Genomic DNA, 12,311 nt, shown 5'->3' with positions numbered 1-12,311 from the left:
CTGCAATGGTCATAAGTGTGAAAAATGGTTATAAATCACTTTTTTCAGTGCCATTGTAAATTAAAATGATCACTAAATGAACTGTTATAAGTCAAAGAGTACCTGTACTATTTTCTAAAAATAATTGTTCAAAAGCAGATTAAAAATTAAAATAATTAAAAATATAAACATCTTTAGAAATGAAAACATTGCAGGATAGAATAGCTGTAACTATAACATATATTTCATAAAATCCTTGTCAAAAAGGATGTTTGTTTGAGAGAAAAAAATTTCTATTTTATATAGGTTGCTAATGTGGGTATCTGCTGCCTATAGAACAATGTGAGTTTGGACGTTTGGAATATTTCTCTTCAATGGAGTAAATTAGAGATAATGAGGGCAAATCTTCTGAAATAGGGAAACAAGTTTAAATTATGTGTAGCTTGCAATTAAACTGTATCCTAGAAAAAAGCTTACAATTGCAAGATCCTTGGAAATTGTCCGAAATCTAACATTTAATCTTCTTCATCATTTTGTTTCTTTTGATCTCAGATCAGAGTGGATAAGAAGTATCCAATGTAGCACAAGAGGGAAAAAACAAATTTGAGTGGGAATTAATGGATAAAACAGTCTTAAATTTATACCTGTGCATGTCATTCCTAAATACATTTAATTCTCATACTTTTAATACATGTTACCTAAAATAATGCACAAATATCTGCATTTTACATTTGTTTTCACTGTGTACTTTTATTTGTTATATTGTTTTGCATTGTTTTTAATACTGCACACCGTGCAGAGCCATTATGGAGTGGGATGAACTTATAAATGTAATAAATTTTAAAAATGCATCTTTGTCCTCCAGAATACATACAATGAAAACCAAACAAGACCTCCATCATTCTTGTTTTGAATGCTCCATGAATGTTTATTTACTTTCAACAAAATTCCCTTGAAGCCTAGAGAGAGTAAGAAAATGTATAAGGCTATTTCAGCATATAGAGATCCTAACTATAAATAAATAGTATGCATATTGAATATTCATAGAGAAATAATTATGGTGCATTGCACAATTTAAATAATTATCAAATACCATTGGAATTGTGGAGCACATTAATTATTGTAATTAATAACTTTGAAACTGTTCTTGTTGCTTTCTTTCCAAATATTTTTGCTTCCAGATATACTAAATGGAGTATTTTAATTTTTATTAGGAAGAAATAATTCCTAATTTTTATTAGGAATTATTAAAGAAACTAGACCTAACAGTGCACACGAACACTTTGCCAATCTTGATTTTGTGTGAATTGGTTGTTCTTGCTTTGTTTGAACAGGGTACAGTTTTATGTTTATTTGAAGAGAATGTGATCCACATATTTAATCAAAATCATTTAATTCAAAACATGTTCTGATTGGAAACAAGATCACATGGAAAAAAAGACTCCAGATGTTGTTTTTTTAAGCTGAAATTTTTAATCATATATTTGATAGGACAATTTGAAAGATTTCTAATTGGTCTGAAAATAAGTCTTAATCATTGTAAATTACCAAGGCTATACATCAGTGTTAAGTGACATTACTACTGCTGTTTGAAATCCAGCACATAAGAGCATAACTGTCTGCTTGATTTTAAAATGTTTGTTGCACGTGGTATCGAGTAATTGTTAAACTTACAACTTCATAATAAGGTTGCAGAAGTTTGAAATTAATTGTTCAGTTTATTTTCTTTTTTAGAAGTTTTTGTTTGTTTCATATATTTTTTAAACACAATTTATTTATTTATTTTTATTTTATTTATTTTATTTTATTTTATTATTTTATTTTATTTATTTTATTTTATTTTATTTTATTTTATTTTATTTTATTTTATTTTATTTTATTTTTTTATTTTATTTTATTTTATTTTATTTTATTTGTATACCGCCCTTCTCCAGTAGGACTCAGGGCGGTGAACAGTCGAGATAAAACAGAGCATACAAAATTTAAAAAACAATTTAAAAGGTAATTAAATAATTTCGGCCCACAATTTAAAACAACCCAATTAAAACCAATTTCAAATTAAAACTGAAACGGATGGGATCAAGCCAGCCCAGCTAGGTGAAATAAATGAGTTTTCAGGGCCCGACAAAAAGTCCGGAGACTTTTCTAGAAAAAAGTATAATTTCAATTTTCTAAAGAAATTGAAATTATATAGTAAATTTGATAGCTTTGAAGTAATTTTATCTTTATCTTATTATGTTGGGCCATTTTGAACCATAAAATAAATCCCTAAGAAATCTGGAGAATTCCATTAGTAAAAAAAGTTATATATTTTTAACAATTATGGCTGATTTTTTCCTTGTTCAATACGTTTCAAGGAATAAGTGAAAATTTAGACATTTTAGTTTAGATGCATATTTTAAAAATTAGACAAATAAGAATTGCTATTCTCATTTCCAAATAATTTTAGATGTCAGCTGTTACACTGCTTGCAGAAAGCCCTGCAAAATAGTTATTTTTGATTGTTATAAAATATGTAAAGTCTTAGACATACACAGCAAAAACCCTTCTACTGATAAATAGCAATCGTAACTTTATTATTACAAACAAGTAATACAAACTGCTAGCTTTTTGAAACACTTCATGAAACCATATTTATATAGCAAGGATTAATTACATAACTATGTTTGCATGGCATTTTTTAGTTAACTGCTGTCAGAAGAAGAGATTGTTGCATATTTTGTTGCATTTTAGGAACTTCAATAGCACCTGAGCAATTTGTATTAATGTTAAAAGATTTTTGAGAATTTTAAATTTTTCTTCTGCAGCATATTTGCCTTAATACAAAAATGACTCTAGAACATTTTAGTATTGTGAACTATTAACATAAAGTTGCTAATAGATGTTTGACATCTGTGCATTGCACTTTTTAACATACTTCAGGAGTTTGTGTCTTGGCCTAATAGGTCTCATTAGGGGGAAAAGAGAGAGAGAGAGATCAGCCCCAAGACAGTTTGTCAAAGTTAATATGAGTCCCATAGGACTGAATTGACAATTTGTGTGTGATTTTACAGGACATTCCTCTCATGGTCTTCTTTGATTCGTAACAATCAGACGTTACCTCTGATTTATTTCACAATAACTCAATACAGATGAATATTATTGTACTATGTTGGATGTTAGAATTTTTTATTTTTATTTCTTATCATTCTCAGAATATATACAGGGTGTAAAATGATACATCCTGTCTAGTATGGGAGAAGTAAGACTTGATTAGCTATGTTTAAGAGAAACAAGGGAATGGGAGATAGTATATTTTACCAATAAAGGAGAATATTTGTAGTTCAGAGTTAAAATGAGGGGGTCCTTGGTGTTCTCTGAGCTTGGTTGTTTTCTTGCAGATGTTTCATTACCCAAACTTTACCTAGTTTGGGTAATGAAAGTTCTTCAAATAAAACAAACAAACAAAAAATCAAGCAAGCTCAGAGAGCATCAAGGACCCTTCATAGTATGCTTAGTTGTGCACCATTTTAACTCAAGGAACCCCTCATAGTATGCTTTAGTTGTGCACCATTTTAACTATGGCTTTAATAAGCATTTTCAGAAGCTTGAGCTGATCCTAAACGTTTTGAATTCTTAATTTTAAGAAAAAAAATAAGTATTATGATGTACAAAACCAATAAAGCTTGGTAGTATAGTGTACTGTATATAGAAAGAAGTTTCTTCATGTGATACATTACACATAAGAACAACTTCTTATACTTCATATAACTTTACATTATTTATTTATTTGTTTGTTTGTTTGTTTCAATTTGTATACCGCCCTTCTCCAATAGGACTCAGGGCGGTGAACAGCCAAAATAAAAAACAAAACATACAAAATTTAAAAACAGTTTAAAAATAATTAAATATTTTTGGCCGCAATTTAAAATTGAGCCTTGATAGTACAGTGGTCTACGCACCCTGTTATTAACACAGCTGCCTGCAATTTACTGCTGGTTCGAATCTCTCCAAGGCTCAAGGTTGACTCAGCCTTCCATCCTTTCTAAGGTAGGTGAAATGAGGACCCAGTTTGTGGGGGCAATAAGCTGACTTTGTATAAATATACAAAAGTATGAAGGCTATTGCTTAACGCATTGTAAGCCGCCCTGAGTCTCCGGAGAAGGGCGGCATATAAATCAAATTTTAAAAAATAAATAAATAAATAAATAAAATAAACCCAATTTAAAATCAATTAAAATTTAACCCAAAACTGTGGGATCAAGCCAGCCCGGCTAGTTGAAATAAATAAGTTTTCAGGGCCCGATGAAAAATCCAGAGGTCTGATATTGTATGTATCTCTGGGGGGAGGTTGTTCCAGAGGGCAGGCGCCGCCACAGAGAAGGCTCTCCCCCTGGGGGTCGCCAGCTGACACTGTCTGGCGGATGGCACCCTGAGGAGGCCCACTCTGTGCGAGCGTACTGGCCGGTGGGAGGCTACTGGTGGCAGAAGGCGGTCTCATAAATACCCCGGCCCTAAGCCATTATATTATATTAGTTTTTATAATGCAATGTCTGAAATTTAACTGGATTCTATATATGTTGTGATACCTTTTATGCCACGCTGAAAGTCTTTTTATTATATATTCTTATTTGCATCTTTCACAGATAATTTGTTAATATATTATATGTATGAAGCTTAAGTAAACCCCGTGAAAGATAAAAAAGATTAAACTCTAAAGAATTTTCAAAAAAAAATCTTTAAAACCCTTCCAATCAAGTATTAAACCTGTATTTAGTCATTTTCTTTAGCAATCACATTTACACATTTGAAACTACCTATGACGTGTATAAATGATGATAAAAATGTTAGTATTTCTTGATGTAGTAAAAAGAAGTAAGTTTTGGACCTTTCATGTTGCTGTTTTCCTGTATTTATAAACTTTTGACATTTCCTATATATGTTTTCAAAGCTTACTTCAAAGTAAAACACAGTTCAATAAAACTCTAAAAGGGTCTGTATAAAATTGTGTTTTAGTTTATTTTAATCTTTCCATTGTTGTGCCATTTGTGTTTACTTTATTTATTTAACAATATTTATATACCCTCTTAATCCATATGGACTGTGCGGTAAAATACCATAGTTCAAGATATAATACAGTATATCTTACAGCTTTTAACTTATTAAACAATTTGGAACTCTGTGTGTGTTTATGGTTATATATAGTTTTAATTGTATTCATATTTTGTGATTTAAAAAAAAAAATACCAGCTAGACTATTGCTCTCATGAAATTAGCAGCTTTCTCTGTTGGAATGGTATGTAGGATGAATACAAGAATGACTTAATATATTATCTATTATAAAGGATGTATGTAGCACTTTACTAACTGAGCTTCTAAATAAAAAAATGATACGTACATGAAGATATGGATAGGCCTTTTCCTGATTGAAAGTTCTAATTAAGTGAATAGAGGAAAATTAACTGAAATTAGCTGTCAGAAAATCACATTTAAATGACTGATGAGTTGCTCAGGCAGTAAACATTTAAATGATATAAATTGCCATTTAAGTGTATGGTTTAATGTTTGTCATGCATTAACATGACATGAGATTGCAGTGACAATCAAGCAGCTTGCTCTAATTTGAACATATTTAGGGCTTTTGTGTGGAGTGCACCACACAAATTAAGACAATTGCTGTTTTTTATGTGTCAATATAAATGTTTCTTCAGGCATCAGTTAATGAAACTAACCAATCATTTCTGTATGCATTTGCAGAGTGGCTTCTCAGAGCCTGACTAAATTTTCCTTTTTAAATAGGACCTTTCCTTGAAGGAAAACTAGGCTTAATTTCTGTAATTATACAACTGTCTTGCTGCTTTGCATTACTTCATCTGCACTTCTCAAATCCAAAAGAAAATGGGATTTTCCATTAAAGTTCCATGCATCATGCTACTGACTTTTGTTGCCTTTTCCTCAGCCAATTCAGAATGTGGTCGTCTATTACACATATACATACAGATATAGAGACTGAAATATTTTAGCACAAAATATTCAGCACAAAATATTTTATGCCTGATATAAAAAAACAAAACAAGAAGACATACACTCTATTTTATGTGTATAAGCCATCAAGTCTGGCAGCTGATCTTCATTTATCATTAGCAAAAAGAAAGCATCCATCACGAGAATTAAAGTAACAAGATGGCTTCTTGCTGGTAAAGAATAGGCTGTATTCTACACTCATTCTGCTATCTGAATTGATCCCTAATCCAAATTGTAATCTAAAATAAATTGATGTATGTCGAGAAACAAGAGTGTGTGCTGGATGATCATGTGACCTGAATTTAAATCTTTAGACAAATTCAGTGGATAATGTTTCCTAATTTGTATTTATAGCTATATAAATAGCTATAACGGATCTGTAAAATAAAGCTGCATGACTGCTTTGGAAGCTTCTCATGGCAGGAATGTACATGCACAGTTACTTCATCATCAACGCCACAACATGTTCAAGCATCTTCAAGCCTGACTGCTTTAACAGTTGGAAAAGGAAGAGCTTCCTACACAAACCTCCAAGTTCTGAGGATTCCACTTCTTCTGAAAGATTTGCACAGTACTTGTGTTAATCAATGGATATATGATTGTTTAATAATTGCTTAATGATATGAAGGACAATTAAATCTTAATCTCAGATAGTTTAAGGCTTAATCTTTCCCTGAAGTTTTTCAATTCACTTGAAACTTTTCACATGAACAAGCTAGTTTTAGAAAAGGCTTGAACTTCTTGAACAAGCTGGTTTTAAAAAAAGTTGACGAATAGGAGGTAATATTGCTGATGTATTCTAGATAATCGAGAAAGCCAAGAAATATCCAAAAGAAATAAGTATATGCTTTATTGATAATAGAAAGGTTTTTGGTTATGTCAATCATGTCAAATTGTGTAATATAATTAGAAAATATTAGAAAAATGGGAATCCAGAACATCCAGTTATCTTTGCATAAAACTTATACACAGGTCAGAAGCCATAGTTCAGAGAGAACATACATTACATATTTATTCAACATATATATTGAATATATATTAAGGGAAACTGGACTGGAATAAAATAAGCATGGTTTTAAAGCTGGAAGAAGAAACATCAATTACCTGCATTATGCTGACTCTACCCTGATAGCCATAAAAGCAAAGGAACTGCAAGCTCTAATAATTACATCAAAAAGCACTGATGGAAACATTGGACTAAAATAAATATAAAGAAGAACTCAGTAATGACATTTAGGTACAATTAGCTTAAGATTGTCAACTAAGATACTGAAGTGGTGGATAGCTTCTGTTTCAGGCGTGTAAGATATCAAGCAGTCAAGAAATATGCTGCAAACTAGCACTTGGTAATTTAAACATGAAGGCCTAGGAAAATACTCAGCTACCATACTATAATATATACAATAGTATTCTCTGTGAAATTCTATGGAAATGTAAGTTGGACTTTTAAAAGGCAAAGTAGAAATAATATTGATGCTTCTGAACTTTGGTTTGGAGAAGTCTCCAAAATCAATGGATCAACAAACAAATCAAAATTTCTCACTTGAGGCACCAATGATCAGTCTCAGATTATTGCACTTCAGGCATAGAATGAAAAGATCTACTCTCTAAAGCAGGGGTGTTAAACTCACAGCCCATGGGCCGGATGCGTCACATGCTGGCCACTCCCACCTCCAGTTTAGTGAAGGGGGGGAGAAGTCCCGATATGTCACACGATGATGTGAGTTTGACACCCCTGTTCTAAAGGTTCTAATGCTGGGACAAAAAGAAGGGAAATCAAGAGGTGACCAGCAGCAGAGCAGATGGTCTTAGTTTCAGTGGTGAAGACTTTGAAGAAGAGACTAGAGCAGATTGTCATGGAGAAAATCTATGAAGTTACTTAGAGTTGTCACTGATGTGATGGCACTAATCAATCAAAAAAATTTGAAGACTGCAGAAATTATTTGCATAAACATTTGTTACATGTACATCTGCAGTGAGTAAAGAAGGAGGCCTTTAAGGGCAGAGGAAAGACCGTCTATCAATTCAGATAAACAAGACTGAACCCAGCCCAGGAAAATGATTTACAAATATATTTCAAATAGCTCTTCCTGCCTAATTCTCATGAAGATTAAAAAAGGGAGGAAGGGAAGCACATTCAGACTTGTAAGTCCCAGTAGCTGTTCTAGTAAGAGTAGTATTAGGTTTTCAATGGTGTATGTTTCTTAGTAAGATCTGTCATTTAGGGCTTACAGTCCTAGAATCACTAGACATCTTTTAATAAATCTGAGAAATCATCTATCAAATGATTTCTATCAAGATGTGTGTTTGGAAACTATATTTTAAATGGAATTTATAATTATTTGAAGTCTCTAAAAAGAGACTTCATTGAAAGAAAGCATTATTTTATATCATCAATGCTTTTAATTATTTATTTTTGTATTGTACGATTAATAATAAATATTAAAATCAATATTAAAATTAATAATATATTACTATTAGTTATTGTTATTTTAATTATTTAATTATTTCAATAACTAATCATTTAATTTATAAATTTATGTATAAATTATAAAATAAATTATTTAATTAACCTTCAAAAGATTAGTGCTGACCCATTTTAATTATATATAGGAGATCTACTAGTGAAGGATATCTAAGATTTCAAAGTTAGGCTCCATTTGAAGTAATGCTGGTTTACACATAAATCACTTCTTGAAAACTATTGACACCTGTAGGTGAAGGGAAATGATGCAGTGTAGAAGTCTGAAACTCTAGTATGTTTGTTGCATTTTTCCATACTACAGAGGAAATTGTAATTAACAATTATATGTATACTCCAGAAAACTACACATTTAACAAATCAGTTAAATGTGTAGTACAATTTACTAATTGCCTTCTAGCTATTTATACCATTTTGTCAAAATTCAAGATAGATGTAATAAATTATAAATTGTGATAAATTTGTGTTAAATTCAATAGATAGATTGCATCATTTTAAGATAGTGGCTACCTCTATTGTTTTCAGCAGTTAGAAACAGTGCATAAATTATAAGGCCGCAGCATTTTTTCTTTAGCTATATAGTAGTATTTTCTTTCACAAGCTGGTACTCTTCAAATCTGGTGAGACACAGGTGCCCACACAACTGAAAGGTACAAGATTAGGATGATTAATATAGTCTCTCTTGTCCTTTCCTATTATTGTCAGATTAAACTATGATTACTCATCCATGGTGAATTTAATTGTTCATAGTACAGCCTTGAATTATTTTAATACTAGTACAACTCTATTGCAAATGTTTAAAACTCCACCAGGGACTTGAATGGCACAGTTGGTTCAACATATTCTAAAGGCTACAATTAACATTATCATAGTTTATGAAATAACCTTTTTTCTCTAAGGCACTTGCATATTTCTAACCTTTGCATTGCGGTTTATGTAAGAGTGTGGACAGAAAATAAGTTTGAGAAACAATATAAACAGTGATGTATTTTGTTTCAGGCTTTGGAAAGTGAATTTGTTTCCTGTCAACTGCACCAGTGGATTGATTTGATTTTTGGCTATAAGCAGCAAGGGCCAGAAGCTGTCAGATCTCTAAACGTTTTCTACTATCTGACCTATGAAGGAACTGTCAATCTCAATTCAATAATGGATCCATTGTTGAGGGAGGTAAGCATGTTCATACTTGGGAAAATAAAAATTATGAAGAAATGTGGGACTTTTTGAAATATTTATAAAGCATATTTGATTCTATTGTAATTTAAAAGTATTTATAGACATTTTAAAGCAGAGTTCCCCAACCTTTCTATGTTGGTGGCCCGGAGCAGATGGGGGGGGGGAGAAGAGGAGATGATTTTGTGGGAGGGGCAAGCGCATGTGCACTTGTATGCACGTGCAAGAGCATATGCAATATTCGTGGCAACAAGAGCCGAGGTGGCGCAGTGGTTAGAGTGCAGTACTGCAACTACTTCAGTGATTGCTAGTTCAGCAGATCAGCAGATCAAATCTCACCGGCTCAAGTCTTCCATCCTTCCGAGGTGGGTAAAATGAGGACCCAGATTGTTGGGGGCAGTATGCTAATGCTAATGCAATATGCTAATATGCAATATGCTATATGCTGACTTTGTAAACGGCTTAGAGACGGCTGTAAAGCACTATGAAGCGGTATAGAAGTCTAAACAATAATAATAATAATAACACGAGTGACTGGGGCAGCGAACACCCATGATGATGCTCTCACAAGTGGGGCTGTGTGTGCACACAGAGGCACGTGAACTGCCTGGGTTTTCTCCTTTCTGCCTTGTTTCTTTGGTAATGGTCTTCTCTCTACAAGGTTTGCTACATTTTACAAATGGAAAAAGCAGTTTGGAAAACTGAAAATGGAAATACGGTGGCTAGCAAGTATTTTTGAATAAAATGACTTTGGGGAGATTTTGAAATCTGTAAGACTTCATGTAAAAGAAAGAAAACACTGTTGATTGTTCTCTCTGTAAATTTTAGGTATATTATTATAAGCTTTTATAACAAGAATTATGGATTTAAAATGTTTTAATGAAATATTTATATTTCTTTCTAGATTTTTCCACTGCGGTTTTTTTGTAATTTTTTTAGAAAAAATCCTAGGAAAGCCTAGGAAATGTTGTGATTGGTGCACCATTTTTTATGCAAGCACTAAAAATAAAACAAAACCCAATGGTCTTTTTCATATGTAATCCTGTAAGAACTTATTTGTTCATAATTTAAAACAAACATCTTTATCAGCAAGAGAGTGTACAACGTATAATTATAGATCTGGCAAACTTTATGAAATGCTGCTAAGTACATGAAATTCACATTTGAAATATTCTTTTCTGAATTTGTAAGACAATAACTGTTTGAATAATTGATTTAAAAACAGCTTGCACCACTGTTCCTGTCTTCACTGGCATTACCATGTTATGGTTTTCTGCTTGAATCCAATTATGGCCATTTTTATCTTCTTACAGTTAACAAAGTTCACTTTTATTTATGATTTTCTGACATGCTTCTAAAGAGCATAAACAATGGACTTGAGGCAGGACCTTCTGATTTTTGAGCCTTCCTGTCATGATATACTAAGAATATTTTAGAAGTGTGTGTGTCTGTGTGTGTCTGCATCTGTTTATTTGTTATTAACCCATTTTCCTAGTTAAATCTAGTATAGAAAGTTGCTAGGGTAACCATGGGGGTTTCCTAGCCTTCTACAAACCACAATTAATTAACTAGAATTAGGTAAATTGACATAACATAAATTCTACTAGCAAACACATGTATAAGACAAGAAGTTATGGTATCCATGCATTCTTTGTAATATCTTTTAAAATACAAAGAGCTCAAGATTAGTAGTGTGATTAAATGTCTTTATTACACAAAGGGACATACAGAATGCTGTTTTCTTTTTGCCAAGAAATCTGGAATTTTGAAAGAACAAAGAAGTTTTCACTATGTTAATTTCCTAGATAGCCAACACATGTGGAAAAACAGCATTACAATAATTTGTGAATAAAAAGGTCTGTTCCCTATTTTACTATTTCTATGATGTAATAGCTTAACAGTCTGCTGCACTATAAAACATTGAGGGAGTCTTTAATTTTTTAAAAACAGCTTATCCTAATAAACAAAAGAATGAAGCTTACTAATATTTTGGCCTATTTGTTTATTAGTAAAAATGTAATTAATTTTTGAAAACCTTGTGATCACTTAATACAGACATAAGACTTCTATTGACCTTCTGAAATATTTGTTAATTTCTTTTGCTTTTCCTCATATCAACATTTTCCTAGATTTTAATTACTTCTTATGCTCTTCATGATGTATGAGCTAAAAGGTAAAACGAACCAATGAAAAGGTTTGGATTATATAATGTTGCAGATTAGGAATAGAAAAAATATATGTTAGTCTTTGATATTACTTCACAAACAGTGCATTACAGCCCAATAATGGTTTGTTTTAACCTTTAATACATGTATTTTTTTTTTAAAAAAAAAATCTTAACATTGCATAGGGAAAAAAACCATTATTAGTACTTTAACAATCAGGAAATGTAATGTCCCTTGAAAGTAGTCTGTTTACATTCCATATTATGAACCAAACAGAACATTCATTGACCATGTCTCTTTATCACAGTAAATGTTAAATCTTCAGAGTTTTGGCTTACCATGGCTTTAGTCAGCTAAAAGGAAGATGAATAAACATTTGCTAACTCTTCTAAAGTTAACATCAGAATTGAAACTGATTCTCTGTTTTTCCTTAAGATTAGAAATAAGGCAAAAATTAATATTTTTGTATTATTTTCCTCAAGGGCTTTTGAGGAAGAGGTGAGGTACCTTAT

At 31.8% G+C, this 12,311-nt stretch overlaps 1 protein-coding gene across 2 annotated transcripts in view; it reads left to right on the top strand.

The window, feature by feature from the left end:
- Window positions 1–12,311, top strand: part of LRBA (LPS responsive beige-like anchor protein) — a 369,838-nt gene that overhangs the window by 316,999 nt on the left and 40,528 nt on the right. For both annotated transcript variants that reach the window (XM_070948936.1, XM_070948937.1), the window contains one exon: window positions 9,464–9,631. In XM_070948936.1, the coding sequence (XP_070805037.1) occupies window positions 9,464–9,631 (168 nt within the window). The remainder of the gene's footprint in view (window positions 1–9,463; window positions 9,632–12,311) is intronic.

The sequence above is a fragment of the Pituophis catenifer genome, unplaced genomic scaffold (genome assembly GCF_029215685.1).
Source record: "Pituophis catenifer annectens isolate HBS135680 unplaced genomic scaffold, rPitCat1.0.hap2 SCAF_8, whole genome shotgun sequence".
Classification (NCBI taxonomy): Eukaryota; Metazoa; Chordata; class Lepidosauria; order Squamata; family Colubridae; genus Pituophis; species Pituophis catenifer.
The sequence above is the reverse complement of the archived record's forward strand: the minus strand, read 5'-3'. Positions and strand labels throughout refer to the sequence as shown.